This window comes from Anolis carolinensis, unplaced genomic scaffold, assembly GCF_035594765.1.
Source record: "Anolis carolinensis isolate JA03-04 unplaced genomic scaffold, rAnoCar3.1.pri scaffold_11, whole genome shotgun sequence".
NCBI classification, from domain to species: Eukaryota; Metazoa; Chordata; class Lepidosauria; order Squamata; family Dactyloidae; genus Anolis; species Anolis carolinensis.
In genome coordinates, this window is record NW_026943822.1 from 8,431,986 (window position 1) to 8,459,136 (window position 27,151).

General features: G+C 42.1%; 1 protein-coding gene across 5 annotated transcripts; it reads right to left on the reverse strand.

Moving 5' to 3' along the window:
• Positions 1 to 453: 453 nt before the first annotated feature.
• ankdd1a (ankyrin repeat and death domain containing 1A) lies at positions 454 to 27,151 on the reverse strand. Of its 5 annotated transcripts, XM_062962972.1 has the most exons (15): positions 26,916 to 27,150; positions 24,043 to 24,146; positions 22,106 to 22,204; positions 19,734 to 19,832; positions 17,586 to 17,690; positions 17,376 to 17,474; positions 16,007 to 16,105; positions 15,260 to 15,358; positions 14,604 to 14,702; positions 13,749 to 13,847; positions 12,807 to 12,905; positions 12,230 to 12,325; positions 8,449 to 8,650; positions 7,941 to 8,072; positions 454 to 6,163 (listed from the first exon to the last, which is right to left on the reverse strand). In XM_062962972.1, exons 1-15 carry the CDS (start codon positions 26,947 to 26,949, stop codon positions 6,102 to 6,104), a joined length of 1,527 nt encoding a protein of 508 aa, XP_062819042.1. In that variant the 5' UTR covers positions 26,950 to 27,150; the 3' UTR covers positions 454 to 6,101. The 5 variants fall into 5 exon arrangements, with proteins under 5 accessions (XP_062819042.1, XP_062819044.1, XP_062819045.1 ...); XM_062962974.1 differs by lacking the exon at positions 12,230 to 12,325 and having other exon boundaries at positions 26,916 to 27,151; XM_062962975.1 differs by lacking the exon at positions 24,043 to 24,146.

Here is a 27,151-nt window from a genome sequence, read left to right on the forward strand (position 1 = left end):
ATATATAAACCCCACTTGCTTATTTTCCAATAGCCCTTAAAACCTTTGAGGATGCCTTCCATAGATGCAGGCAAAACGTTAGGAGAGAATGCTACTGGAACATGGCCATACAGCCTGGAAAAGTCACAGCAAGCCATGAAACTTGATTCTGCCTTTTCAATAAGAGATACCAATATTCTGCTGTTATATGCAATTGACCCTCTGTATCCATCGATTTAGCCATCCATGTCTTGAAAATAGCACTCTGCATCCCAAAAGCAAGCCTCGATTTTGGCATTATATGCTGTGAAAACATTCAAAAGAAAATTTCCAAAAAGCAAACCTTGCTTTTGCCGTTATACATAATGCAACTTGAACATCCATGGAATTTCGGTATTTGCAGGCAGCCTGAAAACCAAAATGTAGGCGTATCCTAAAAGCTCACTGTATGTATAAAGAAGCCCAACAAGTTGCTTAAGGGAAACCTTGTTTATTTGAAAACCAGATGCTTCAACACTTAAAAAAAATACAAAAACTTCATGACAAATTTTAAGAAAGTCTGACCAACGTTTGCAACAACCTGGTCACTATCTTTTCTAGGACCAAGTCTGCATGCTGCCTTGAAGTTGAGATTTCCAACCTGTAGGATACAGGGAAGGAAGCAATTGGGGGTTTGTGTTCTGGGACAAATCTCTCAATTGAATGTTGATGCCAAAGAGAAGCCCTTCAGAGAAACAGTAAATGCTTATATTAAAGTTGAGCGGCCCTTAAAGATGTCTACATGGCCTGTAATGCCCTCTGGATCCTCCTCAGACTGACTTTGATTTGGGTGTATCTGCATTGTATAATTAAAGCACTTCGACAACACTTTAAACTGCCATGGCTCAAGGCTAAGCAATTGCAGAAGTTGCCGTTTGATGTAGCACCAGCCCTCTTTGGAAGAGAAAGCTTAACCTTGTAAAACTACAACTCCCATGGTACCATAACATTGAGTCATGGCAGTCAAAGTAGAGTCAAACTGCATTCATTCTACAATACAGATGCACTCAATAATAATAATAATAATCACGATCTGCCAACTGCAAAAGGCCACCCTACTGGATGATGCATCCGAAAATACATCACACAGTCCTAGACACTTGGGAAGTGTTCAACTTGTGATTTTGTGATACGAAATCTAGCATACCTTGTTTGCTGTGTCATACAATAAAATAATAATAATAATAATAATAATAATAATAATAATAATAATAATAATAATAATAATAAACTAGTGCAGGTGGTCCCGGTGGTGATTGGCACATTGGGTGCCATGCCAAAAGATCTCAGCCAGCATTTGGAAACAATAAACATTGACAAAATTACGATCTGCCAACTGCAAAAGGCCACCCTACTGGGATCTGCACGCATCATCCGAAAATACATCACCCAGTCCTAGACGCTTGGGAAGTGTTCGACTTGTGATTTTGTAATACGAAATCCAGCTTATCTATCTTGTTTGCTGTGTCATACAATATAATAATAATAGTATAATAATAATACTTTATTTATATCCCACCACCATCTCCCTGAGAGACTCGGGGCGGATCACAAAATGTTCATAAGTCTCCTGGGTCGGACCATATCCCTGCGGAGGTAGAGTATTTTGAAATGGTCATATGACTGGTCAAATAAATAAAAATTAAATTAGTAATAAATAGCACAATAAAGTGTACAGGAGAACCCTATGCAGACTTGTATTAATCTCTTCTGGAAAACCAGGAGGAAATTTTTGGCTATTCTTGGGTTTGTTTCCCATGATGATGTTTATGTATACTCTGCTCTTTTGCTCCATGAAGGAGACTCAAAGCAGCTTGCATTAAAGCATTTCAATACAATAAAGTCTCGCTTATCCAACGTTCTGTATTATCCAACGCATTCTGCCTTTTAGTAGTCAAATATTTTTGTAGGGAATGTAGTCTATACATTGCGATGTTTCGCTGCTAAATTCGTAAATACAGTAATTACTACATCACCATATATTGAACTGCTTTACCTGTCAATTTGTTGCAAAACATGTTTTGTTGCTTAGTTTGTAAAATCATAACGTAATTTGATGTTTAATAGGCTTTTCCTTAATCCCTCCTTATTATCCAACATTTTTGCTTATCCAGCGTTCTGCCGGCCCGTTTATGTTGGATAAGCGAGACTCTACTATTTTAAAATCTGCAAACATTAGAAGATCCAAAAGGGCAGGACATTGTGTTAATGGACTTTCTCTGGCTTGGCATTGTATTTTCATGGCACTTCCAGAACTGACGCATTTCCTTGTATTGACGTTGCTGCCGTCGACATGCTAAGGAGGAGGGGCTGGCCGGCTTATTGTCTCCAAGTGCATAGCTAAAAATGTAGGGAAACGGTTAGCCGGAACCCTAGAAGTATTGGCTCAGTTGTACAATGGCTTCCCCGCACCTTTTGTTGGCCACCCCAAATCCTCATTGATATTTACACGGGGTTGAATAACCTGCCGTTCCATGGCTCGTGCAACCCCAGTTGGAGCATTGCTCCGAACGATTATGGATACGATTCCCAAGGCATTGGATTAGAGGGATTGGAGTTGATGGCATGGCTCCCATCCCTGCTGCATTATAGAGATATTGTCAACGCGTCTCTTGCGATGAAGTTTTGTGCCTCAACAAGCATGCACCTCTGAACCTTTTGCCATGGCAGAGTTCACTTTAGAAACATGGATTCCCATCCTGAATTACAAGAAACAATGCAGTAGATACACAGCCATCAACAGCTCTATGATGGTGCCACCAAAAAACCTAGATCAAAACACTACATCTCATCTGTGTTCAGTTTGGTTGTGCTTAATATTCTCACTTGTTCAAGTAATGCATCCAAAGTTAAGCAGAAATTGAACTCAGTTGTATTGGAATGCACCTATGCTGCAGAACGAATGCAGTTCAAGTATACACATAATAAAAGTGAAGATGTGTATGTGGAGGAGGTGTCGTGTCCACTTACACAAACAGCCTCCGGCCTCCACAAACAGCTATAGATCCCACTGAGCAGGAGACACCCATGGCCCTCCTTTCACTGACATGCAGGTTACAGTGAGCACCAGGAACATGTAGCCCAAACCCTGCCCGTGTCCTCCACAAACACCGTTCTGCCCCCCACCCAAGTGAAGGTTTTCCTGGGGACAATTTAATCCTAGATGTTCTGTTTTTCCTCCAGAATGGACATCCCAGGTTTCCTTAATTTGCATGACCCCGCCCACTGCCTCTCCCTTAACCCTTCCCTATGGCGTACAGTTAACAGAGGAATTAATCAGCAACTGAACAAGAAGTTTGGGGATAATTCACCACGATCTACAAGAGCTGTACTTCACCTACATCCAGAGAGCACTGTGAACCCAACCAACGATGGATCTGGACCAAACTTGCCACAGATAACGGGACTTGTAGTACCTTCACTGATATTGTGGCCCCCACTGACAATGGACTGGGAACAAACTTGGCACAGAGACCAACTGAACATACTGCAGGGGCTTGTGGAAATGGACCTTGATTTCGGAAATTATAGTTAAGTGTTGTGACTCAGCAGCAGCAGAGCCAGTCTGAAGATGAGGAAGGGGATTCTGGGTTCCCAGATGCAGGAGCCAGATGATGGGATGCAGGATGAATTTCAGGATGATTGCATGGGGATGGGAATTATACAGGCTGGTTCAGAAGAGCCAGGAACACAGCTTGTTGGTGAACTCTTGAACCAGCCTGTCATAGATAACAACCAGGAAGACATTCCCATGGGAACTAATGAGCTGGATTGTCTCAGGCCCTTGTTCAGGTGCAAGATAATGATTTAGTTGGCCTTGAGGAAGTGCCATTGCTATCTAGAGCAGATCGTTTGCAATGGAAAGGAATGCCTCAGCCTCACCGCAGCCTGAGATTAGCTAGAAAGCGGGAGGTCTCCGAAGGAAAGAGAAATGCATTTTTGGGTTGCTTTTAAAACTGTGTGTTGAGAGACATATATTTGTCAAAGCAAATTCTCGCTTCATCAGAGTGGATGTCTGTTTTCTTGTCTTAGAGATTCTCCTGTTCCTGGATCTTTGTAACCTATGGACCTTTGTTCTTTTGGATTAATGACTCCCGCTTTGCCTATGGACTATTGGATTTACTGACTCTTGTTTTGCCTATGGACTATTGGATTTACTGACTCTTGTTTTGCCTATGGACTATTGGATTTACTGACTCTTTTTACAACTACTTTGGGAACTTTATTTCTGCCTTCTTTGATATATATTTGCTTTTGCTCAATAAAATTACAAAAGACTATCTGTGTGTGTGATCTGGTGTCAACAGCAAGGTGAACTATTCTGAGGTGCGACATTAACCTACATCCAGAAAGCACTGAATCCAGCTGACGTCAGATCTGGACCAAACTTGGCAACTGTGCATACAGGCCTGGTTTGGGGGTGATTGACTTCGGATCTGGGAGTAGTAGTTCACCCTTATCCAGACAGCAGTGAACCCAGTCGACAACAAATCTGGACTAAACTTGGCACACAGACCCAACATGGCCAACTGTGCATACAGGACTGATTTGGGGGTGATTAACTTCAGATCTGGAAGTTGTAGTTCACCCTTATCCAGACAGCACTGAACCAAGCCAATGACGGATCTGGACCAAACTTCACCCCAAAACATTTTAAGATTTTTTTAAAAGATGTTTAAAGATGTTTTTTAAATGGGCTCGGGCTGTGGCGCAGGCTGGAGAGCAGCTGCAATGAATCACTACAATGAATCACTCTGACCAGGAGGTCATGAGTTTGAGGCCCGCTCGGAGCCTATGTTTGTCTTGTCTTTGTTCTATGTTAAAAGGCATTAAATGTTTGCCTATATGTGTAATGTGAGTCCCCTGAGTCCCCTTCGGGGTGAGAAGGGCGGAATATAAATGCTGTAAATAAATAAATAAATAAATAAATAAATAAATAAATAAATAAATTGTTGATTTTAGCCTGTTCTTGTAAGCCACCCCGAGCCCTAGGGGAGTGGCGGCATATAAGCTTGAAAAATAAATAAATAAATAAATAAAATAAAAAAACAAACATTGCCTTCTTCTAACCCAGGCACCGCCAGGTCTCCAAGCTAGTGCTATTATAATTTGAGAAGGTCTTTAGTCGTCTCTGTCAAAAAGGGATGGTTTCTTGCCAACCAGAGTTAAAGTGATGTCAAACTGAGTTAATTCCACAGTGTAGATGCACCCTGAGACTCAGAAGGTCACCTTTACCTTGACTGTGATGGCAACCATGCAGTCTTCCAGATGTTGAGCTATAGATTCCTGCAGCTCTAAATAGCATAACCAAATGCTGGAACCTGCAGTTTATGATTCCCATGATTGGTTGGGTTTTGAAATGTAATAAGGGAATATCCTATATGGAATAGATAATGGGATGGGTGGGCTACGTGGAGCCAAAATCCCCAAAAATAAATTATACTTCCACGATAAAGTTGTAAACAAACCACACTGAAAATATACACAGATCGCCAGCGCTTGGTTGGCAGCAAGAGGAGCATTTTAAATTGACAAAACGAGGCGCAGTTATTTTTCAAATGAAAATCAGAGAAATGCTGCTAGGTTTCCACAACGGAGGTGAATATGTATGCCTTGGCAGATCACAGACTGCAGATCCCAGCATCTTTATCTAACATAAGGAATATTGGGAAGGTGGCCCAAGGACATCTCCATGATGGAGCTCCACAAAACAGAAGGCATTCTATACTTCACAGTGAGATATTCTGGTTTTAAAAACCACCTTCATGCAATGGCAACTTCAATGGATTCAATGGGATTTAGGCTTAAAAGAGGACCTTAGCGTCAGAGTTAGGAAATCAATCTCTGATTAAAAATACAACTCAATTACCTGCCAGAATGGATTGCGGTGATGCACATTTTATGTTTACCTGATATCTCAGGTGGAAAAACGGTGCCATTTGTTATGGCGTGAAGCCCTTAGAGACAGGTTAATGACAACCTATTTGAAGAACCATAGTTTCTTAAAAAATGATTAGGTCAGTTCCATTGGTTGCAACCCATTTACAGCAATAGGATCTGGACTCTTGTCATTTTCTCAGGCTTCACATAGCTGCACACTTCCTTGGAGAAGTAGGTTCGGCGTTTGCTTGTTTCCGGATGCTCTCTGTCAAAAGAATCAAAGATCTGTGTTGTTGAAGTCTTTCACGGCCAAAATCAGAGTTGTTTTGGGTTTTCTGGGCAGTATGGCCATGCTCCAGAAGCATTCTCTCCTGACGTTTCGCCCACATCTATGGCAGGCATCCTCAGAGGTAGTGAGGTCTGTTGGAAACTAGGCAAGTGAGGTTTATAGATTTGTAGAATAATGACCAGGGTGGGAGAAAGAACTCTTGTCTGTTTGAAGCATTCTCTCCTGACGTTTCGCCCACATCTATGGCAGGCATCCTCAGAGGTAGTGAGGTCTGTTGGAAACTAGGCAAGTGAGGTTTATAGATTTGTAGAATAATGACCAGGGTGGGAGAAAGAACTCTTGTCTGTTTGAAGCATTCTCTCCTGACGTTTCGCCCACATCTATGGCAGGCATCCTCAGAGGTAATGAGGTCTGTTGGAAACTAGGCAAGTGAGGTTTATAGATTTGTAGAATAATGACCAGGGTGGGAGAAACAACTCTTGTCTGTTTGAGGCAAGTGTGAATGTTGTAATTGGCCACCTTGCTTAGCACTGAATGGACTTGTAGCTTCAAAACCTGGTTGCTTCCTGCCTGGAGGAATCCTTTGTTGGGAGGTGTTAGCTAGCCCTGATTGTTTCCTGTCTGGAGTTCCCCTGTGTTGTTCTTTATTTACTGTCCTGATTTTAGAGTTTTTAAATACAGTAGAGTCCCACTTATCCAACCATCGCTTATCCAACGTTCTGGATTATCCAACGCATTTTTGTAGTCAATGTTTTCAATATATCGTGATATTTTGGTGCTAAATTCGTAAATACAGTAATTACTACATAGCATTACTGTGTATTGAACTACTTTTTCTGTCAAATTTGTTGTATAACATGATGTTTTGGTGCTTAATTTGTAAAATCATAAACTAATTTGATGTTTAATAGGCTTTTCCTTAATGCCTCCTTATTATCCAACATATTTGCTTATCCAACGTTCTGCCGGCCCGTTTATGTTGGATAAGTGAGACTCTACTGTACTGGTAAGCAGGAAGCAGCCAGGCTTTGAAGCTGCAAGGCCATTGAATGCTAGTAGCTATTGCTTGAGTACGTTTTAATGTATTATATATTTTATGATTTTATGTTTATATGTTTTAAATGTATTCATGTGATCGTATTTTATTGTGTAATGCCAGGCTTAGTCTTCATGTGAGCCGCCCTGAGTCCCTTTGGGAAGATGGGGTGGGATATAAGAATAAAGTTATTATTATTATATTACAAAGTTATATAATCAAGGTGGCCGATTGCAACATTCACGCTTGCCTCAAACAGACAAGAGTTCTTTCTCCCACCCTGGACATCATTCCACAGATGTATCAACCCCACTTGCCTAGTTTCCAACAGACCTCACAACCTCTGAGGATGCCTGTCATAGATGTGGGTGAAACGTCAGGAGAGAATGCTTCTGGAACATGGCCATACTGCCTAGAAAACCCACAGCAATCCAACCAAAGATATGTTTGTCCCGACAGCTTATCCCACTGCATCAGTTTGATATGTAAGGAGCGCAAATGCGTCCCCTCTTTGCCATGCTCGGCATTTCGTATTTCTTTAGACTCTCCTCATATATTTGGTTCTCCATCCCTCTTATCACCTTCATTGCCCTCTTAGGGTCTCATAGCATGGAGCCATAGCAGTCAAAAGTGGTATTGAACTGCATTAATTCTACAATGCAGATACACACACGACTGAATCGTACGAAGTTGACGGAGGACCAGACATTGCCTTACCTGCCAAGTCTTTCCTCCCGATGCCCACCAAACCTTCATAGAGCCCTTTGACCGGGTTTTCCCCCGCCATGATCATGCCGTGGAACCAAATCAGCAGCATCCTGTGGCCGTGTTCCCGATAACTTTTGGTGCCTGGGATGAACAGAGGACACACACAAAAGTAGGTCTTGCTGTTGTGCAAATCAAATCATATACGGCAACTCATGTTTTAGTAACATGCATTTTTCTTTGTTGCATTAAGGAAAATCTGTGGGGTTAAACTCAGCCAGGCCAAGAACAAAAGCCCTTTCATGGTAAAGTTTTAGGGACAAATAAGTAGGCATGTTTATTTATGGAAAGCATGGGTCTTTTCATCTGGTATAGTCCTCGGAGCCAGATCAAAAGGCCTCTATTCTTGGAAATATTAAGTGCAGGGACAGCAAACCCTGCAATGTCCAGAGATGTCTATGTCAGCTTTGAATGCTCACAAGAAGCTCTTGAGGAGACAGGCTCTTCCAAGGGCTCCTACCTGCCCACTGGTGTTCAATCGCTCGGATGTGTGCCTCAGTGAATTTCCAGTAATGCGCCAGCTTCTTCCACTCACTGGGTTTGAGGTATTTGGTAGCGAGTCTCCACATGACCGAACGGATGTGTTTGGTCTCCAGACGGTGGTCTTGCTTGAAGGTGAGGTGCTTGGCTATCCAGGAGTCAGAATCGCTGTTCAGCGTATCCTGCAAAGAAAGGGCCATGATCTCTTCCATTAATTTGCACAGACCTTTTTAAAGATAGGCCACGCATCCTGTCAGAAAGTTATGATATTGTAAGCTAATTTTACAACATTCATAACATTTTCCTACTAATATTTATGATTATGGTACCATTGTCATGACCACAAATGGACCCATCTTAAAAGCTAGACAGCTGCACCAAGAGGGACATCCGCCCATCCATCCAACCATCCGTCCGTCCGTCCATCCATCCAACCATCCATCCATCCATCCATCCATCTAACCATCTATCTATGCATCCACCTACCTACTTACTAACCTACCTACCTATGCATCTATTCATCTATGCATCTATCCACCCATTTATTCATCTATTGATCAATCTATCTATGCAACTATCGTCTATGCATCCATGCATCCATCCATCTATTTATGCAACTGTCTATCTATGCATCCATCCATCCATGCATGCATGCATTCATCTATGCATCTATCTATCTATCTATCTATCTATCTATCTATCTATCTATCTATCTATCTATCTATCTATCTATCTCCTTATCTATCGAACTATGCATCTATCTATCTATCTATCTATCTATCTATCTATCTATCTATCTATCTATCTATGCATCTATCTTAATATCTAGCCATACATCTATCCATGCATCTACCCATGCATCCATGAATCCATCCATGCATCCACCCATGCATCTATCTATCTCTATGCAACTATCCATGCATCTATCCATCCATCCATCTATCAATCGATCTATGCAACTGTCTATGCAACACGCCTACCTGTATTTTATAATGTGTTTTATGAATACTGATGTAAGTTAATAATGTTTTAACTGATTTATATTGCACTGTATAATTTTTATATATGCGTTTTATTGTAAGCCGCCCTGAGTCCCCTGTTGGGTGAGAAGGGCGGGATATAAATATTGTAATAAATAAATAAATATGCATCTATCCATGCATCCATGCATCTATCTACCTACCTATCTACTTACCTACCTACCTCTATCTCTCTATCTATCTATGCCACTGTCTATCTATGCATCCATCCATCCTTGCATCCATCCATCTATATCAGTCTTCAAATTGTGCACAATTTTTTTTCTCAAGCTGTTTATAAACGGTTCCTATGCTACACACAACCAGCATGCCAATCAAACTGCTCTGTTTCATGCCAAACATATTCAGGGGTATCCATGTTGGCCTTGCACCAAAACATAACAAAATCCAAAATCCGTAGAAGAGCAAAACCTTTGGAATTTTGTCTTCCAGAACAGTTAGTATTGGTGAACATTCCACAGCAGCCTTGGTTAAATTCTCCTTCCACGTCTTTTTTTGTACTTTGCAAATGTTAGAATAATCTTTAATTTGATTCACCAAAGCCTTTGCAACTGTGAAGATCTGAACACAGTGTGACCATGCATCAGAGTGAAGCTAGAGTTATGATGCACTTCTATGGCTCCCTAAGATAGAAGTGCCATATAGCTAGTTATCCTTGACCACCAGACTGCTTCCCAACACAACTTTAAAACATATCAACTGCAAAACTATGTCTTAGTTTGGTAAGTCTGCCACCTCATGAACAAAGAGAGTACTGCAGGCACCAAATACATTTCTTGAAATTACAGATGTATACATTGATAAATCAAAGGTTTGCAAGGCTAAAGCACAAAATGAGCTCAGGCTTGCCAGGGACATAAAAAACAACAAAAAAGGTTTTTTTGCTTACGTTGGTAGAAAAAGGAAGAAAAAGGAGGTGATAGGGCCACTGCAAGGAGAAGATGGGGTGATGGTGACAGGGGATAGGGAAAAGGCAGAACTGCTTAATGCCTTCTTTGCCTCGGTCTTCTCACAAAAAGAAAGCCATCTTCAACCTCACCAACATGGAATGGACGAAGGATTGGGGGAAATCCAACCCCAAATAAGGAAACAAGTTGTCCAGGAACACCAGGCCTCTCTAAACGAATTCAAGTCGCCAGGGCCAGATCAGCTACATCCAAGAGTACTGAAGGAACTAGCGGAAGTTATTTCAGAACCACTGGCAATCATCTTCGAGAGTTCTTGGAGAACGGGAGAAGTCCCAGCAGATTGGAGGAGGGCGAATGTGGTCCCTATCTTCAAGAAGGGAAAAAAGAACGACCCAAACAATTACCGTCCGGTCAGCCTCACATCAATATCAGGCAAGATTCTGGAAAAGATCATGAAGGAAGTGGTCTGCAAACACTTAGAAACAAATGCGGTCATTGCTAATAGTCAACACGGATTTACCAATAACAAGTCATGCCAGACTAATCTGATCTCTTTTTTCGATAGAGTTACGAGTTGGGTCGATACAGGGAATGCCGTGGATGTAGCGTACCTGGATTTCAGTAAGGCCTTCGACAAAGTCCCCCACGACCTTCTGGCAAACAAACTAGTTAAATGTGGACTAGACAAAACTACGGTTAGGTGGATCTGCAAAGGGTGCTCACCAATGCGTCATCTTCATCTTGGAAAGAAGTGACAAGTGGAATGCCGCAGGGCTCCGTCCTGGGCCCGGTTCTGTTCAACATCTTTATTAACGACTTAGACAAAGGGTTAGAAGGCACGATCATCAAGTTTGCAGATGACACCAAACTCGGAGGGATAACCAACACTCCAGAAGACAGGAGCAGAATTCAAAACGATCTTGACAGACTAGAGAGATGGGCCGAAACTAACAAAATGAAGTTCAACAGGGACAAATGCAAGATACTTCACTTCGGCAAAAAAAATGGAAATCAAAGATACAGAATGGGGGACGCCTGGCTTGACAGCAGTGTGTGCGAAAAAGACCTTGGAGTCCTTGTGGACAACAAGTTAAACATGAGCCTACAATGTGATGCGGCAGCTAAAAAAGCCAATGGGATTCTGGCCTGCATCAATAGGGGAATAGCGTCTAGATCCAGGGAAGTCATGCTCCCCCTCTATTCTGCCTTGGTCAGACCACACCTGGAATCACACTGTGTCCAATTTTGGGCACCGCAGATGAAGGGAGATGTTTACAAGCTGGGAAGCGTCCAGAGGAAGGCGACTAAAATGATTAAGGGTCTGGAGAACAAGCCCTGTGAGGAGAGGCTTAAAGAACTGGGCATGTTTAGCCTGCAGAAGAGAAGGCTGAGAGGAGACATGATAGCCATATACAAATACATGAAGGGAAGTCATAGGGAGGAGGGAGCAAGCTTATTTTCTGCTGCCCTGGAGACTAGAACACAATGGAACAATGGCTTCAAACTACAGGAAAGGAGATTCCACCTGAACATCAGGAAGAACTTCCTCACTGTGAGAAGGGCTGTTCGGCAGTGGAACTCTCTCCCCCAGACTGTGGTGGAGGCTCCTTCTTTGGAGGCTTTTAAGCAGAGGCTGGATGGCCATCTGTCGGGGGTGCTTTGAATGCGATTTCCTGCTTCTTAACGGGGGGTTGGACTAGATGGCCCATGAGGTCTCTTCCAACTCTACTATTCTATGATTCTATGATTCTATATAGCCTCTAGCTGCACACCCTTAGGGTCCTAATGGTATGTTTATAACTGGGTTTCCTACCTTTTCCCATTTGTAAAACCTATCTGCTTTGATGATCATATCAGCCAAGTTGACGTGGTTCCCACGGGCAGCAATATCTAGTGATGTTTTCCCTTGCTGCAAACAAAGGACAAAGCAGGAGAAGGGAATAAGAACCATAAAATAAAAAAAGGAAAAGCTAATTTATCATATCTTGAAATTAATGTGACTTTTGTCATATCTTGGGAGTGCATGCCTCATTTTCCAGTAATGACATGCCTGAAAACTTTCAAATATCCCCCCTTTTTGTATGGAAATTAGTTGGAATCGGCCTGGAAAGGCTTCCTTAAAGGAAGGAGAGGATAATGTGACTTTAGAAAAGGGATAAAGGTTTTTCTTGAAATTGTAATAATGGAAGAAAACGACAATTGCAATTAAAGAAAACAGGGAAAAGCCACAAAAATTAGGATCCTGAGTTGGTGTTGACTTATCCACTGATCATAACAAAATCCATAACTTTGTGTTCAACTTATACACCAGTAGATACTGTTCTCATATTCAAGTGGTTCAATGGATGTATTCTAAATGGCCTTAGGGTTCCATGCAAGTCATGCTTTACCTTGTCTGTGAGTTTCAAATTCACCCCGGCGATCAGGATGATCTCCGCAATGTCTTGCCTCCCATATTCAGCAGCAATATGCAGCGGGCTCTGCTGCCTCTGGGTAAATAAAAGGGAAAAAAACAAGAGAAGCAGGTCTTAGTCGGTTTCCTGGGTTTCAAGAGCTATTTTGTTCTTTACGGGAATCCCCATCGGAGCCAAATTAACTTGCCTAAGAGGGACACGGAGTAGGATTTTGCCTTGTATGTTAGGACAATTTGGGGAAACAGGCAATGTTGCAACAGTGAGAGAACAAGCTTGATGGGATTGTCAATCCACTCTGGGTTTAACTCCAACCTTGAAAGAAACTACCCAAAAAGCTGAAAGCTGCAAAATACATTCAGCACCCTGGACAGCAACTGTAAAGTCCAGTAAAGGTAAAGGTTTCCCCTGACATTAAGTCCAGTCGTGTCTGACTCTGGGGGTTGGTGCTCATCTCCATTTCTAAGCCGAAGAGCCGGCGTTGTCTGTAGACACCTCCAAGGTCATGTGGCCAGCATGACTGCATGGAGAGCCGTTACCTTCCTGCCAGAGCGCTACATATTTATCTACTCACATTGGGATGTTTTCGAACTGCTGAGTGATTATCTAGAGAGAAAACATGGAAGACTACAATGATTTTGAATTGAGAATTGTCTCCATTCAGAAATGGAAAGTATCAGCTCTCCCAACACTAGAAAACTGAAAGGATGTGAATTAGTTGAGATGCACAACCTGATGATGTCAATCAAGGAAAAATCCCTGATCATTTTCAATAACAGCTGGTACATGTTGATCGCCTTTTTACACCAAAGATGGGGACACCATCACATCCCTTCTGAATTTTGGATCGCAGTGTGTCATCTATACTGTTTATGCAAAAAGCAACTGAAAGTGACCATTAGCCAACTAGCAAAGTCTTACATTATCAGGGATGTCCAGGTCACATTCGGCATCAATCAGGAGCTTGACCAAGGATGGATGATTGTGTAGCACCGCAATATGCATAGCAGAGGAGTTTTGCTGCAGGCAGAAACAACTACATCAAATGCATATCTTGAGTTTTGGCCTCCACGTTTGTTTATTTATTTATTTATTTTTCAAACTTATATGCCGCCACTCCCCTAGGGCTCGGAGCGGCTTACAAGAACCGGCTAAAATCAACAATTTAAAAAACATCTTTAAAAACATCTTAAAAACATCATAAAAGCACCTTTTAAAACATCAACAACAGAACTCAAAAGCCTGTCGAAACAGATGTGTCTTACATGCCCTGCGGAAGGCCAACAAGTCCCGCAAATTGCAAATTATGTTTTTCCATCTCTGGTCAGGTGTGGCCACTCGGCAGATACATTATGTAGTTAGCACTAGTTATGACCGATAAAGCCCTATGGGACCTAAGTCCACGATATCTGATGGATGGTACCTTTCGGCATGAAGCTTCCTGGACTCTAGGGTCCTTCTCTCAATCCCACAACCTTTATAGGAAGACAGGGCCTTTTCCGTTGTTGCCCGCTAAGCTTCTTAGGAGGTCAAAAACTTAACTCAGTTCTCAAGAAGTTAGCAGAATCAGAGGCCTTCATTTACCAACAGAAGGAGACCTTCCTGAAGGCAGTAGGCTCCGTTATCCCCATCTCTGAACTATACAACCAGAGCGTTTGCTGCTGGTCTCATTCCCCTTGGAGCATGACTCCTTCAAACTAGAGCTAAGGGATGCATAATTCTCCATTCAGAGAAGCAAAGGTCCCGTGTTTGTCACTGATTCAATGAGCTACTTACATAATTCAGTGCATCTATTTGAATCCCTGCATTGATCAGGATCCTGGCCATGTCTTCGTAGCAATTCAGTGCAGCGTAATGAAGGCAGGTCATGTTTTTCTAAGGGGAGAACAAGATTGAGGAAGCATGGGAAGAAATCATTCCGCAAAGACCTTGAACTTGTTCAGTGATTCGCAAACTTTAGCCCTCCAGATGTTTTAGACTTCAGTTTCCAGAATCCATGAGTGTTGGGCTTCTGGCAACTGGAAGGTCCAAGTTTGGGAATCACTGAACTACATCAAGGCTTCCTTGCTACTTTTCTTTGCATTATGTGTTGTCTTCGACTTACGGCAATTCTATGAATGAGAGACCTCCAACAACCTCCATTGTCCACTCAAGTCTTGTAAATTCCAAGAATAGCAGCTTCCTTCCTTGCATCAATCCAGTTACAATGTTGTTTTCCTCTTTTTCTATGGCCTTCTTCTTTACCAAGGATGATCATCTTTTCCAACGAGCCACATCATCTCATGATGTGTCCAAAGTACGACAGCCTCAGTTTAGTCATCTTAAGCCTTTGCAATATCTCTAACAATGTCTTCTTTGCAGAACTAAAGTATTTCCCATCACCCTTCCCACCTGGGGACTGGGAAAATAGCCTCCCAGTACAAACCACTAACCTGAGTTTGGGCATTGATATCACAGCCGGCTTCCAGGAGTAGATTCAGGCAGCCATGGTGTCCTCCTTCAACAGCCAAATGCAGTGCAGTCAACCCTTCCTTCAAAGAGAGAGGAAAAGAAGATAGATTCATGGATAGATTCATCATGCCAAGAGATAGTGCAGGCGGGATTTGGAGAAATACGTGCAAATGGAGACTGAAAGGTTTTCAATCCTTATTACAGAGTAGAGCTCTCAAGGTAAGGAGCAGCAATAGAGACTAGACGGAGAGTTTGAAAAGGGAAGGAGAATTTGTGGAATAGAAAAGGCTACAGGAAATGATAGAAGCAAGGAAAGTAAGGTCCCCATTGAATAATTTATCTTGGCTGCACCCTGTTAGTATCCTTCACATGTAAAAGTTCCTTTCTGCCTGTAGTTGTCCTTTTTTTGGCCAATGTATATCATCCATATTCAATTGGAAGCTGTAAAAGCAGAATTTTGGATGTGGCACCATTGCACACAAATGTGCATTGCACATAGTTCATAAGTATACATTGTCCATATGGTTGTGTATCAATGTATAAAAATAAATGCACATTTGGTTATGCGATGCCACAATTTTGCAACAAAGCTACACACTACCTAGGGAGTGTCAACTTATTGGATCTCGGCCTTTGGCTATTGGCTTGTTTAGGTTTTTGTTCGAGGGAAACAAGCCCTTGGCGTACACTTGGAATAGGTATTCTCCCTCCGAAAGTCTTCTACTCACCATATTCTTCTCATCAAGGTCCATCCCAATTTCAATAAGTTTCCGTAGCACCCGTGTGTGACCATTCTTGGCAGCTAAATGGAGGGCTGTGTTCTTCTCCTGAACATCAGTGCGATATTATCCGCCATAAATAAAAAGAAGGGAGACCCAATAGTAAAGACAGCCAGTGACATCCTCCCAGGGCACAATAAATCAATAGATCTATTGACAGGTTAGGGGAGTATTGGCAGAAAATATCATTAAAAAGCCCCCAAAATATCACCTCTCTATAGTTTATTTGCTTTTTCCTCCAAGCAGCTATAAAACAGCTTCCCGGGTAAGGGATAAAAGAGAGAAGCAGAGCAGTGCACCATCTGCAGAATGAGGAAGGTAATTGTAATGAAGTATGAATTTTGGTTTGCAGATGTTATGTTTAATTGTGTGTTTATGTTTTAAAAGGGTAAGTATTATAGTTATTGCATGAAGGGAGTAGCCATCTCAGCACTCAGAGGCTGGTTGCCATGGAGAAGTAGGCGGAGCCAATTGCCATTTAGCAGAAGAGAGAGTTTAAAAAAGAAACTCGGTCTGTGATGGGGGAATCACAGGGAAGTTCAAAACTCAGTCTGTGGTTAGAGAACCACAGGGAAGGCTGGTTTTACAGTCTGTGATCAGAGAACCACAGGGAAGGCTGGTTTTACAGTCTGTGATCTGAGAGTCACAGGGAAGAGACTGGTTCCAGGTTAGGGAAACCAGGGAACCTCAGATTTCTAGTTGTGTCATAAGTCAAGTGACTTGTTTGGGTTTATTGGTAGAATCTGAGTGGTAAAAGGAAGCAATTCCAGTTAGATCAGAAGTGTTCAGTTAATAGCAGTTGAAGGAATAGGAAAAGGTTTAAACTGCTCAAGGAAAGGAGAAAATCTTTTGAAAGTGGATTCATCATATGTTATTGTTGCAACTGTTAAATAAAGTGTACCTCTAAATGAGAAACTACATTGAAACCACTAAGCTCTGTACCTGAATAAACTTGGTATTGTTCTTTCAACATCCAAGCCTCTGTCGCATATATTCTAAGCCAAGTTACGCTACCCTTTAAAGAAAAGTAAAAAGTCTCCTCCCTGCGTCTTTGGTGGTTGCATCGTTACAAATTGGTGGCAGTAATTATAAATTCTTTCTAGTAATAAATAAAGTATTATTGGTACAACGACATTGTATGACACAGCAAACAAGATAGATATGCTGGATTTCGTATCACAAAATCACAAGTCGAACACTTCCCAAGTGTCTAGGACTGTGTGATGTATTTTCAGATGATGCGTGCAGATCCCAGTAAGAAGTATTATTATTATTATTATTATTATTATTATTATTGTTATTATTATTATTGACATACCTTGTCTTTAAGGTTCTGTGCACAACTCAAGGCAACCAGGAACTCCACTACTTCGAGGTGCCCATTCTCTGCTGCTAAATGAAAGGCAGTCCGGTCCATCTTGGAGGAGAAAACATAATCCTTGGTAGCAATCTGTTGTACAGTCCACATTCGCTGGGGTTAAGTAAGGGCACAGGACCCCCATGGAAGTGAAAAACCATGAGTACGCACCTTGTCTTTCTTATCCAGCCGCACATCCTCCAGATCTTCCATGATGAACTCAATCACCTTCAGGTGTCCTCTTTGGGCAGCGCAATGCAGCAAGTGGCGTCCATTCTGAAAAGTGAAAGGACAAGATTCAGCTCAAGGAAGTTGTAGTTTGGCAAAGCATCAGCACTTTTGGACCGAAGACCTTGTGAAAACTACAATTCCCACCAATCCGGTTGCGCAATAGGTTAAATCCTTGTGCTGGCAGGACTGCTGACCAAAAGTTCGGCAGTTCCAGCTTCCCAGACGGGGACATGAGAGAAGCCCCGCACAGGCTGGTAAAACATCCGGGCGTCCCCTGAGCAACCTTGCAGACAGCCAATTCTTTCACACCAGAAGCAACTTGCAGTTTCTCAAGTTGCTCCTAACACAAGGGGGGAAAAAAACCCAATCCATAGCATTGAGCTGTGGCAGCTGAAGTGGTGTCAGACTGCTTTGTACAGTGTTGTTGAAATCCATGGAAATTCCAGAATTGCAGGAGCCTGCTGTAACTTTTCTGCTCTTCTCCCTGCGATGAGAACTTCTCTTCTGGCCATCACGTGAATGAATCCAAAACCTTCCTGGAGGAAATCCCTTCCCTCCATCCTTACAACCATGGAATGTCTTATGGTGTTACAAGAGAAAACCCAGGCAGAGGTGCATTCTCGATGGCTGATGCTTCAGACCAGAGGTCCCCAAACTAAGGCCCGGGGGCTGGATGCGGCCCTCCAAGGCCATTTACCTGGCCCCCACCCTCAGTTTTAGACCTAGGCTCACCCAAAGTCTGAAATGACTTGAAGGCACAACAACAACAATCCTACTTGATTATCTCATTGGCCAGAAGCAGGCCCACACTTCCCACTGAAATCCTGATAAGTTTACAGTATGTTGGTTAAAATTATTTTTATTTTTAAATATTGTATTGTTCTTTCATTTACCAATATTGTAAATGAAATATTGTAAATGAATGATATGGTAATAATATAATATATTGTGTATACAATACATATAATATTGATAATAATATTATAATGTAATACAATATAATATTTATTTATTTATTACAGTATTTCTACCCCACCCTTCTCACCCAATAGAGGACTCAGGGCGGCTAATAATAATAATAATACAATATAATAATATTGTATAATATAATAATATTAATTATATATTATATATTAAATGTAATATTACTAATAATATTACGGTATAATGATACAGTACAATATAGTAATATGTAATGCTAATATTGTGCTATGCTAATAATATAATATATTGTATGTACATACAACTTGTAAGCCCCTCTGAGTCCTCTTCGGGGTGAGAGAGGGTGGGGTATAAATGTAGTAAATAAATAAATAAATAATTGTTGCTGTGGGGGTTTCTTTGCACTACAAATAAGACATATGCAGTGAGCATAGGAATTTGTTTTGTTTTTTTCCCAAATGATAATTCGGCCCCTCAACAATCTGAGGGACCATGAATCGGCCCTCCACTTAAAAGGTTTGAGGACCCCTGCTTCAGACACATAACACTATGTAACATGATTTTGGTTCCTGTGTTATAAACGTCATTTCCTAATTGGTTTTATCATCAAAAGAGGAGAAACGTTTATTAAACTGCAAACACTTTGTTTTTGCGGGATATCCTGCAGAAGCTTTTGCTCTAGTTTTCCAATGAAGATGTCATAAAGTCTCAGCCAATTCAGCCCAGTTTGTGGCAGCCACAAAAAATGAAATTTCTGGAGTATAACAATGACCTTCGAAGTAAGGACCGCGCAATTAAACAGAAGATGACACTTTCAAACCAGGAAGAGATTTTTTTTCCTAATTTTGTTACATAGTGTAAAGCAAGGCTCGCCTCTTGAACAAACACCGCCTGACTGCATACCAAGAGAGAAGATCATGCTTCCTGCTCTGTAAAGCCCCCATGCCATTAAACAGCCATTTCCGCATGCCTCCGATGCGTTTCCGAGTCCATGCCAAACAACAACACATGCTTTAGGTTTCAAAGTGTGATATTCCATGCTCTACCCAAAGAATGTGCAACTGAATGCACAGCCAAGTGTGCACATGCATCCACATGCATTCTTCAATACGCGTCTGTGTGCAAACTTGTGGAAAACGGCCGCACCTTGTTTGCACAGTTGGTTTTGGCGCCGGCGTTGACCAGGATCTGAAGGATGCGCAGGTGGCCGAACCAAGCCGACAAGAGGAGGGCGTTCATCCCAAACTGGGCAGCCAGAGAGAGAGAGAGAGAAGAAAGGTCACCTTGATTCTGGAATAAAATGACAATGAATGTTGTCCTTGTTGTCCAGTTTTTTTAAAATAAATTTTTATTCAAGCTTTTTCAAATCAACAATGACATAGACATGGACATATAATTAAATAAAATGCAAAATTGAGAGCAAGTTTGAAAATGTGGAAAAGGAAAGAGAGAAGAGAAAAAGAAAAGGGGGAAAGAAAAAAAGGGGGGAGAAAAACCAAAGGAAATAACATTAAAATCAACTTCCATCTATTGCATGGTGACGTTAAGATTCTTTTTTCTTCATAACTTCTCAAGATTTATTCTGATAGCTCCATCTGCTCCTATTCTCCTATTGTAAGGCTCAATTTTTAGTTTTGCTTACTTGGATCTCATATGATAATTCTCATTTTTTCTCTCTTAAGTAATTTTTAACCAATTTCCAGTCTGTTTCCTTTCCTGGACAGCCTTGGTTATTCTTTAGCAGGTATGTTAGTTTGTCCATATTCATTATTTCTAATATCTTATTCATCCAGCACTTCATTTTTGGAGTTTCTTTATCTCTCCAGGATTTGGCTAGGGACATCCTTGTGGCAGTTTTTTTAAGGTAAGGAGGGCAGAGGCCATTTCTTCCTTGGACACACGGGTGTGTTCCAGCATGCTCAAAAGTGGTGCAGTGTCCACCAATGTGGGCACATTTCGGCTGGTTTTCTTTCTCACATGCATTTGTTTATCAGATCGATGTGAGAGTTCAAGGGAAGCAAACTGGATGCATTTAGCTTGACCACATTTTAAGAAGACTTTGGGATTTACTGATGTCTTCCATTTGTTTTATGGATTTATAAAGCGACACCCAACATTTCCAGGCTGTCGGGCAACACTGAAAGCAACCCACGTTTTAAAGATGTCAATCCAATAAACCCACAAAGCAAATGACATAACAGTGTTGCATTTGTGCCTGATGGTTCAGTTTATCCAAACACTGCTTTGTGCAAAAAAGAAAAAGAAAAAGAAAAAAAGATTAAGCATATTGTCTAAGGATCCCCCGGTGGTGCAGCGGATTAAACTGCTGAGCTGTTGAACTTGCTGACCGAAAGGTTGCCGGTTCGAATCTGAGGAGCGGGCTGATCACCCGCTATTATCCCCAGCTTCTGCCAAACTAACAGTTGAGTAGATCAATAGGTACCGTTCTGGCGAGAAGGTAATGGTACTCCATGCAGTCATGCCGGCCACATGACCTTGGAGGTGTCTACTGAGAATGCCGACTCTTTGGCTTAGAAATGGAGATGAGCACCAACCCTCAGAATCGGACACAACTAGACTTAACATCAGGGGGAAACCTTTACTTTTACCTATATTGTCTAAAGCAGAGTTTTCCAAACTGTGTTTCACAACACTTGAGTGTGTCACACTAATGGAACTTGAAACCTCTTATCTATGTGTAATAACCAATAAGTCATATACTTCTAAAATATAAACAAAAGGTTTTCAGGAGATGTGTTATGTCCCCATGCATTTTGTTATGACCAATTATGTATGTGACCATATTCCTTATAATGGGTTGGTTGAACCTCAGCTTTTCTATAGAACTGAATTAAGGGGTCGCAAAACAATGCATGTTTAAAAAGGTGTGTCACTATTAAAAATATATATAAATGAAAAGTTTTCATGAGATGTATTGTTTCCCATACATTACTTATGTGTCCATATCTCTTATTATGGGTTGGTTGAACATGTTTTCCTATAAAACTGAATTACTGTGTCGCGAAACGTTGCGTGTCTAAAAAGGTGTGTCATCAGCACGAAATATTGGAAAGCTCTGGCTATGTGCATAAAGTATATATGAAACACTAAATTATTTTTTTGTGTTGAGATCTGGGTCCCATTTCCAAGGTATTGCATTATGTGTATGGAAATATTCCAAAATCTGAAAAAGAAATATATGCAATACCTCAAACACTTCTGTTCCCAAACCTTTCAGATAAGGGACATAAACCATCTGTTTATCTCCACTTAGAATCATAGAACAATAGAGTTGGAAGAGACCATATGGGCCATGTAGTCCAACCCCGTGCCATGCAGGAAAAGCATTTATTTCTGGCAATCTTTGAGTCCTTTGAGGCAGAAAATGTGGGACTATTATCATTGAATAAATAAACAAATGAGTATACAGAATAATTCAGTGCAAGCAATTCTCACGCCCCGATAACAAAGGATGGTTTTTTTAACTCGTATTTCTCACAGACTCTGATGCAGCTTACGTTATCCACATCGTTGACGGAGGCGTCGTGATCCAAGAGAAGACGCACCGCCTGTTCGTGCCCTGCTCCGGCTGCCCAATGGAGCGCAGTCCTGTCTATCTGGAAAGGAAGGGAGAAGTTAAGCATCGGAAGGAAACGGGACAGCAGGGCCAAGTACAAGCATCCAAGAGTTAACTTCTCTCTTATCAGATGGCAAATGAACGGTCTGGCCGCTTGAGGGTTATTGTCATGTCCTATCCATGCCTTCCAACATTTCACCAAAGAAAATTAGAATGCACCAAGGCAACTAACACGGGAGGGTGGTCAGAACAGTAAAGGTATTGAATGCAGAGCAAAATGTTGCTTTTGCCAGAGCCTACTGGGAAGGGCAAGAGGGCAAGAGTTTGCCCTCTGTGTCTCTTCAAGACCACCAAGAAGGACTTGTCCTGTGTTTCCTATGATCGTAGAATCCTAGAGTTGGAAGAGACTGCATGGAGCATCCAGTCCAACTCCATTCTGCCAACACACCATCAAAGCACTCCTGACAGATGTTCATCTTCTGATGGACCTGTGAAGGTAGTAGAACAGAATACCGGACCTTCAGAGGACCCATAATAGCAAAGGTATTGAATGAAGTTTGCTTTTGCCAGAGCTTACTGGGAAGGGCAAGATTTTTCCCTCTGTGTCCCTTGGAATTGCATAGGAGTGGCCACCAAGAAGGCCTTGTCCTATGTTTCCGATGATCGTAGAATCCTAGAGTTGGAAGAGACCGGATTGAGCATCCAGTCCAATCCCATCTGACACGCCGGAAAAGCACCATCAAAGCACTCCTGACAGATGGCCATCTTCTGATATACTTATGAAGGTGGCAGAACAGAATACCAGACCTTCTGAGGACCCATTCTAGAGAGTTTAGTCTACTATACTTTCATAGGAAGGAGAAGACTATTTTGTTTCAGCAAGTCTTTGGGGGATGATAGCTCAGCTATCATCACCATCGTCACCATCACCTTCATCATCCCCAGTCTCGAACTCAAGGTGGCTTATAAAATTTTAGGACAGATACAACTTGAGAATCAAAATCCATTGCATAAAAGTTAAAGGGACTATAAGTCAACTATCAATGACATTAAAAGCACTGAAAGACAACCAAACGATAACATTACATAACACAATGTTTGTTCCTGGGTTATAAATGTCATTTCCTAATGGATTTGATCATAAAAACATGGGGAAAGTTTATCAAACTGCCAAAACTTCATCTTTGCAGAAGGGACATCCTGCTATAGCACGTTTTGCTCTAGTTTTTCAATAACTATCTCATTGAGTCTCAACCAATTCAACCTTGTTTGTGCCACAAAAATGGAGTTTCTGGAGTAGAACAACTTCTTTCAAATTAAGGACTGCACACTTAAACAGGAAATAACACTTTCAAACCAGGAACAGAATATTTTTTCAAATTTTGTTACCTAGTGTAACAAATAGACTCCTTGTTGTGTGGTTTCTAACTTTTGGCAACCTTATCGCGGGGATTTCTCACCCAGATTCCTTCAGAAGCAGATGGTCAATTGGCCTCCGCAGAGAGGCTGAGAGAGTGAGAGTTGCCGAAGGTCACCCAATGGGTTTACATGGCAAAGAAGGAGGATTTGACCCTGAACAGCGTGTCTACACTGTCGAATGAACCGCTTGAACTGTAACAGCTTAATGCGATGGAATCATGGGGTTTGTATATTTGTTGATGCACCAGCACCCTTTAGCAGAGGAGGCTAAAGACTTGGTCAAACGACAGCTCTGGGATTCCATAGCCTTGAGTTATGGCAGTTGAAGTGGTAGTTGAAGTGGCAGTTGAAGCTTCTTCAATCCAATGCTCGAAATGATATAAATCCTGTGTGAGAAATGGGGTTCATATGCTGCCAGGCGGAGTCATGCTCCCCAAACCATACGCAACGGGTACCTACATTATTCTTGGCCCGGACATCCACCCCTCTCTTGATCAACTCTTGCATGCGCACCGTGTCATTTCGCTTGGCCGCATCGTGGAAATCCTTTTCCGAAAGAAGCACTGGAGGAAACAGGGCACATTAAGAGACGTAGGTAAGCAAAGAGACCCCCAAAGACCATCTAGATGGTCTCATAAGACCATAGGTAAGGGAAGGGACCCTCAAAGGACATCTAGATGATCTCATCAGGCCATCAGAAGATCATAGATAAGGAAAGGGGCCCCCAAAGGCCATCTAGACAATCTTATAAAACCATAGGTAAAGAAAGTGACCTCCAAAAGCCATCTAGATGGTCTCATAAGGCTGTAGCTAAGCAGAGAGACCTTCAAAGACCATCTAGACGATCTCATAAGACCATAGGTAAGCAAAGAGACCCTAAGTCTAAAGTTTAGGACAGGGGCCAGGTAAATGACCTTGGAGGGTCGCATCCGGCCCACAGGCCTTGGTTTGGGGACCCCTGAGCTAAGGAATCTGGGGAGTTGCATTCTTTGCGAGGGTATGCCAATAACCTTGGGAAACTACAATTCCCATCATTGCATCGCATTGAGCCGAGGTAGTACAAGGTTTGATCATGCCCTGAGTATGGATCTAAGGCAGAAATCAGGATCTGAATTAAAGCAAATCAATGCTCAGCATCCTGGGGGAAAGGTCTTTTAAAATTTAGATTATAACCCAGAGTGGGCTGAGTTTCTCTGTTTTGATCCTTTTTTTCTAAGGAAATCAAGGAAGTTGGGAGGAGAAATAGCTACATAAACCCATTCCAATCCTTGCTATGTAAATCCACTATGATCTCTGCCCTATCATAGTGGTTCTTTTCAGGGAAAGTACTGTTTATCCTATCTGTATTATAATTATACAGTGTGTAAATATTGGCTGTTAGTCACAAGGGCAGGTATGTAAACTGCCCTTTGTCAAGGAGACTTTCTTACTAAAGGGATTCATCATTGAATGAAGGAAGACCTTCTTGAGCTATGTCTCTCCCAATCTGGTGCATTGAACTACAATTCCCATCATCCCCTGCCACAGCTCAATGCTAAAGAGGCATCAATCTGTCTTGGCTTGTTGTTACCTTTGACAAAAATAACAACTATATAATATAATCTATATATATAAAAATGTAATGTGCATTTTTCCCATGGAGTAAACAACAAAACCACTGAACCAAATCACACCAAATTTGGTCACAAAAAACATAGTTATCCTATCTATGTCTTTCAATAAAAAAAAACCTAGAAAAATAAAGTCCAAATTACAGAGGACGAGGAAGAGCGGTTCTCCCCCTGGCTGCCAGTCAAAAGGGTAGGCCCGCCCCCTTCAGGCCCCACCCCCTTCATGTCATAGAAACCCGCTCAGCCACAATGTTGCGGGGGGGGGGGGGGGACAGGCAGGGTTCACTCTGAACAACACTCTGAAAACAGGGGAATTGCAGACACGAAACAATCAGAGCCAGCTAACACCTCCCAACAAAAGATTCCCCCAGGGAGGAAGTAGCCAGGCTTTGAAGCTGAATGGCCATTACATGCAAAACATTCAATTGCAGCATTCATACTGGCCTTCAACAGACAAAAAAAGGAACAACCAGAAATATTGTATATTCACAAGCTTTAGGAAATAACATATACTAACTACCACCAATTCCTCAATACTTTATTTCCCATACCACCACACTTTGCCACAGCAACGCATGGCTGGGCACAGCTAATAATACATATAATATTTATTTATTTATTTACAGTATTTATATTCCGCCCTTCTCACCCCGAAGGGGACTCAGGGCGGATCACATTACACATATAAGGCAAACATTCAATGCCTAAACATAGAACAAAAACAAAGACAAACACAGGCTCTGAGCTGGCCTCAAACTCATGACCTCTTGGTCAGAGTGATTTGTTGCAGCTGGCAGCTGGCTGCTCACCAGCCTGCGCCACAGCCCAGCCTGTAATATAATATATAATATCTATATGATATTAATAGATACAGTTTTAACCTTCTCAATATGTTGTTAACATGTCCAGGGGCTTCATATCTTCAAGCTGTCGGAACTGTCCAATTCATTTTTAACCATGATTTTTAAACTTGTCCCGTGTTGCCTGCATTTTAGTCGTTGTTCCCTCTATTTTAATATTTCTATTTTATAGAATACATATTGACATCTGTGTTTTACACCACGTTTTATGAAGTTTTAACTGTGTTGTGCCCGTCTTGAGCCACATTCCCTCCTTTCGTTCCCTTCCTTCATTTCCCTTCTTCCCTTCCTTTCTTCTTTCCTTTTCCATCCTTCCCTCCCTTCCTTTCTTCCTCCCTTCTTCCCTCCCTCCCTTCCTTCCCTCCTTTCTTTCTTTCCTTTCTTCTCTCCTTCCTTCCTTCCTTCCTTCCTTCCTTCCTTCCTTCCTTCCTTCCTTCCTTCCTTCCTTCTCCCTCCATCCTTTCCTCCCCTCCCTCCCTCCCTTCCGTCCCTTTCTCCTTCCTTCCTTTCCTCCTTTCTTTACTTCCTTCCCTCCCTCCTTTCTTTCTTTCTCTCCTTCCTTCCTTTCTTCCTTCTTTCTTTTCTTTTCTTCCTTCCTTCCTTCCTTCTCTCCTCCCTCCCTCCCTTCCTCCTTTCTTTCTTTCCTTCCTTCCTTCCTTCCTTCCTTCCTTCCTTCCTTCCTTCCGTCCGTCCGTCCCTCCTTATCTCCTTCCTTCCTTCTCTCCTCCCTCCCTCCTTTCTTTCTCTCCTTCCTTCCTTCCTTCTCTCCTTCCTTCCTTCCTTCCTTCCTTCCTTCCTTCCTTCCTTCCTTCCTTCCTTCCTTCCTTCCTTCCTTCCTTCCTTCCTTCCTTCCCCTACTCACAGGTATCATCCTCGGATGCCAGCCCGTCCTCCATCCCCTCCTGGGCCTCTACCGGGGCATCGCCTCCGCCTGGGTGGCTGCAGCCTTGTCCCCGGGGCTCCTTCCAAGGCTTGGAAGGAAAGAAGGGACTGGCCGCTCACTCCACCCCGGAGCCTCCTCTCGCTCCCATCGCCTCTCCTGCCTCTTCCTCTCCTCCTGCTGCTGTTTTTCTCTCCTCCTCCTCCTCCTCCCTCCTT

What these genes read in the sequence shown, in the direction of transcription:
- ankdd1a (XM_062962972.1), bottom strand. Translation starts at nt 26,949, where the DNA reads ATGGAGGACGGGCTGGCATCCGAGGATGATACCT. An exon ending in CCGTCAACGATGTGGATAAC is followed by an intron (nt 19,833 to 22,105) that starts GTAAGCTGCATC and finishes CTGGCTGCCCAG; the next exon opens with TTTGGGATGAACGCCCTCCT. An exon ending in AAACCAACTGTGCAAACAAG is followed by an intron (nt 17,691 to 19,733) that starts GTGCGGCCGTTT and finishes TTCACTTTTCAG; the next exon opens with AATGGACGCCACTTGCTGCA.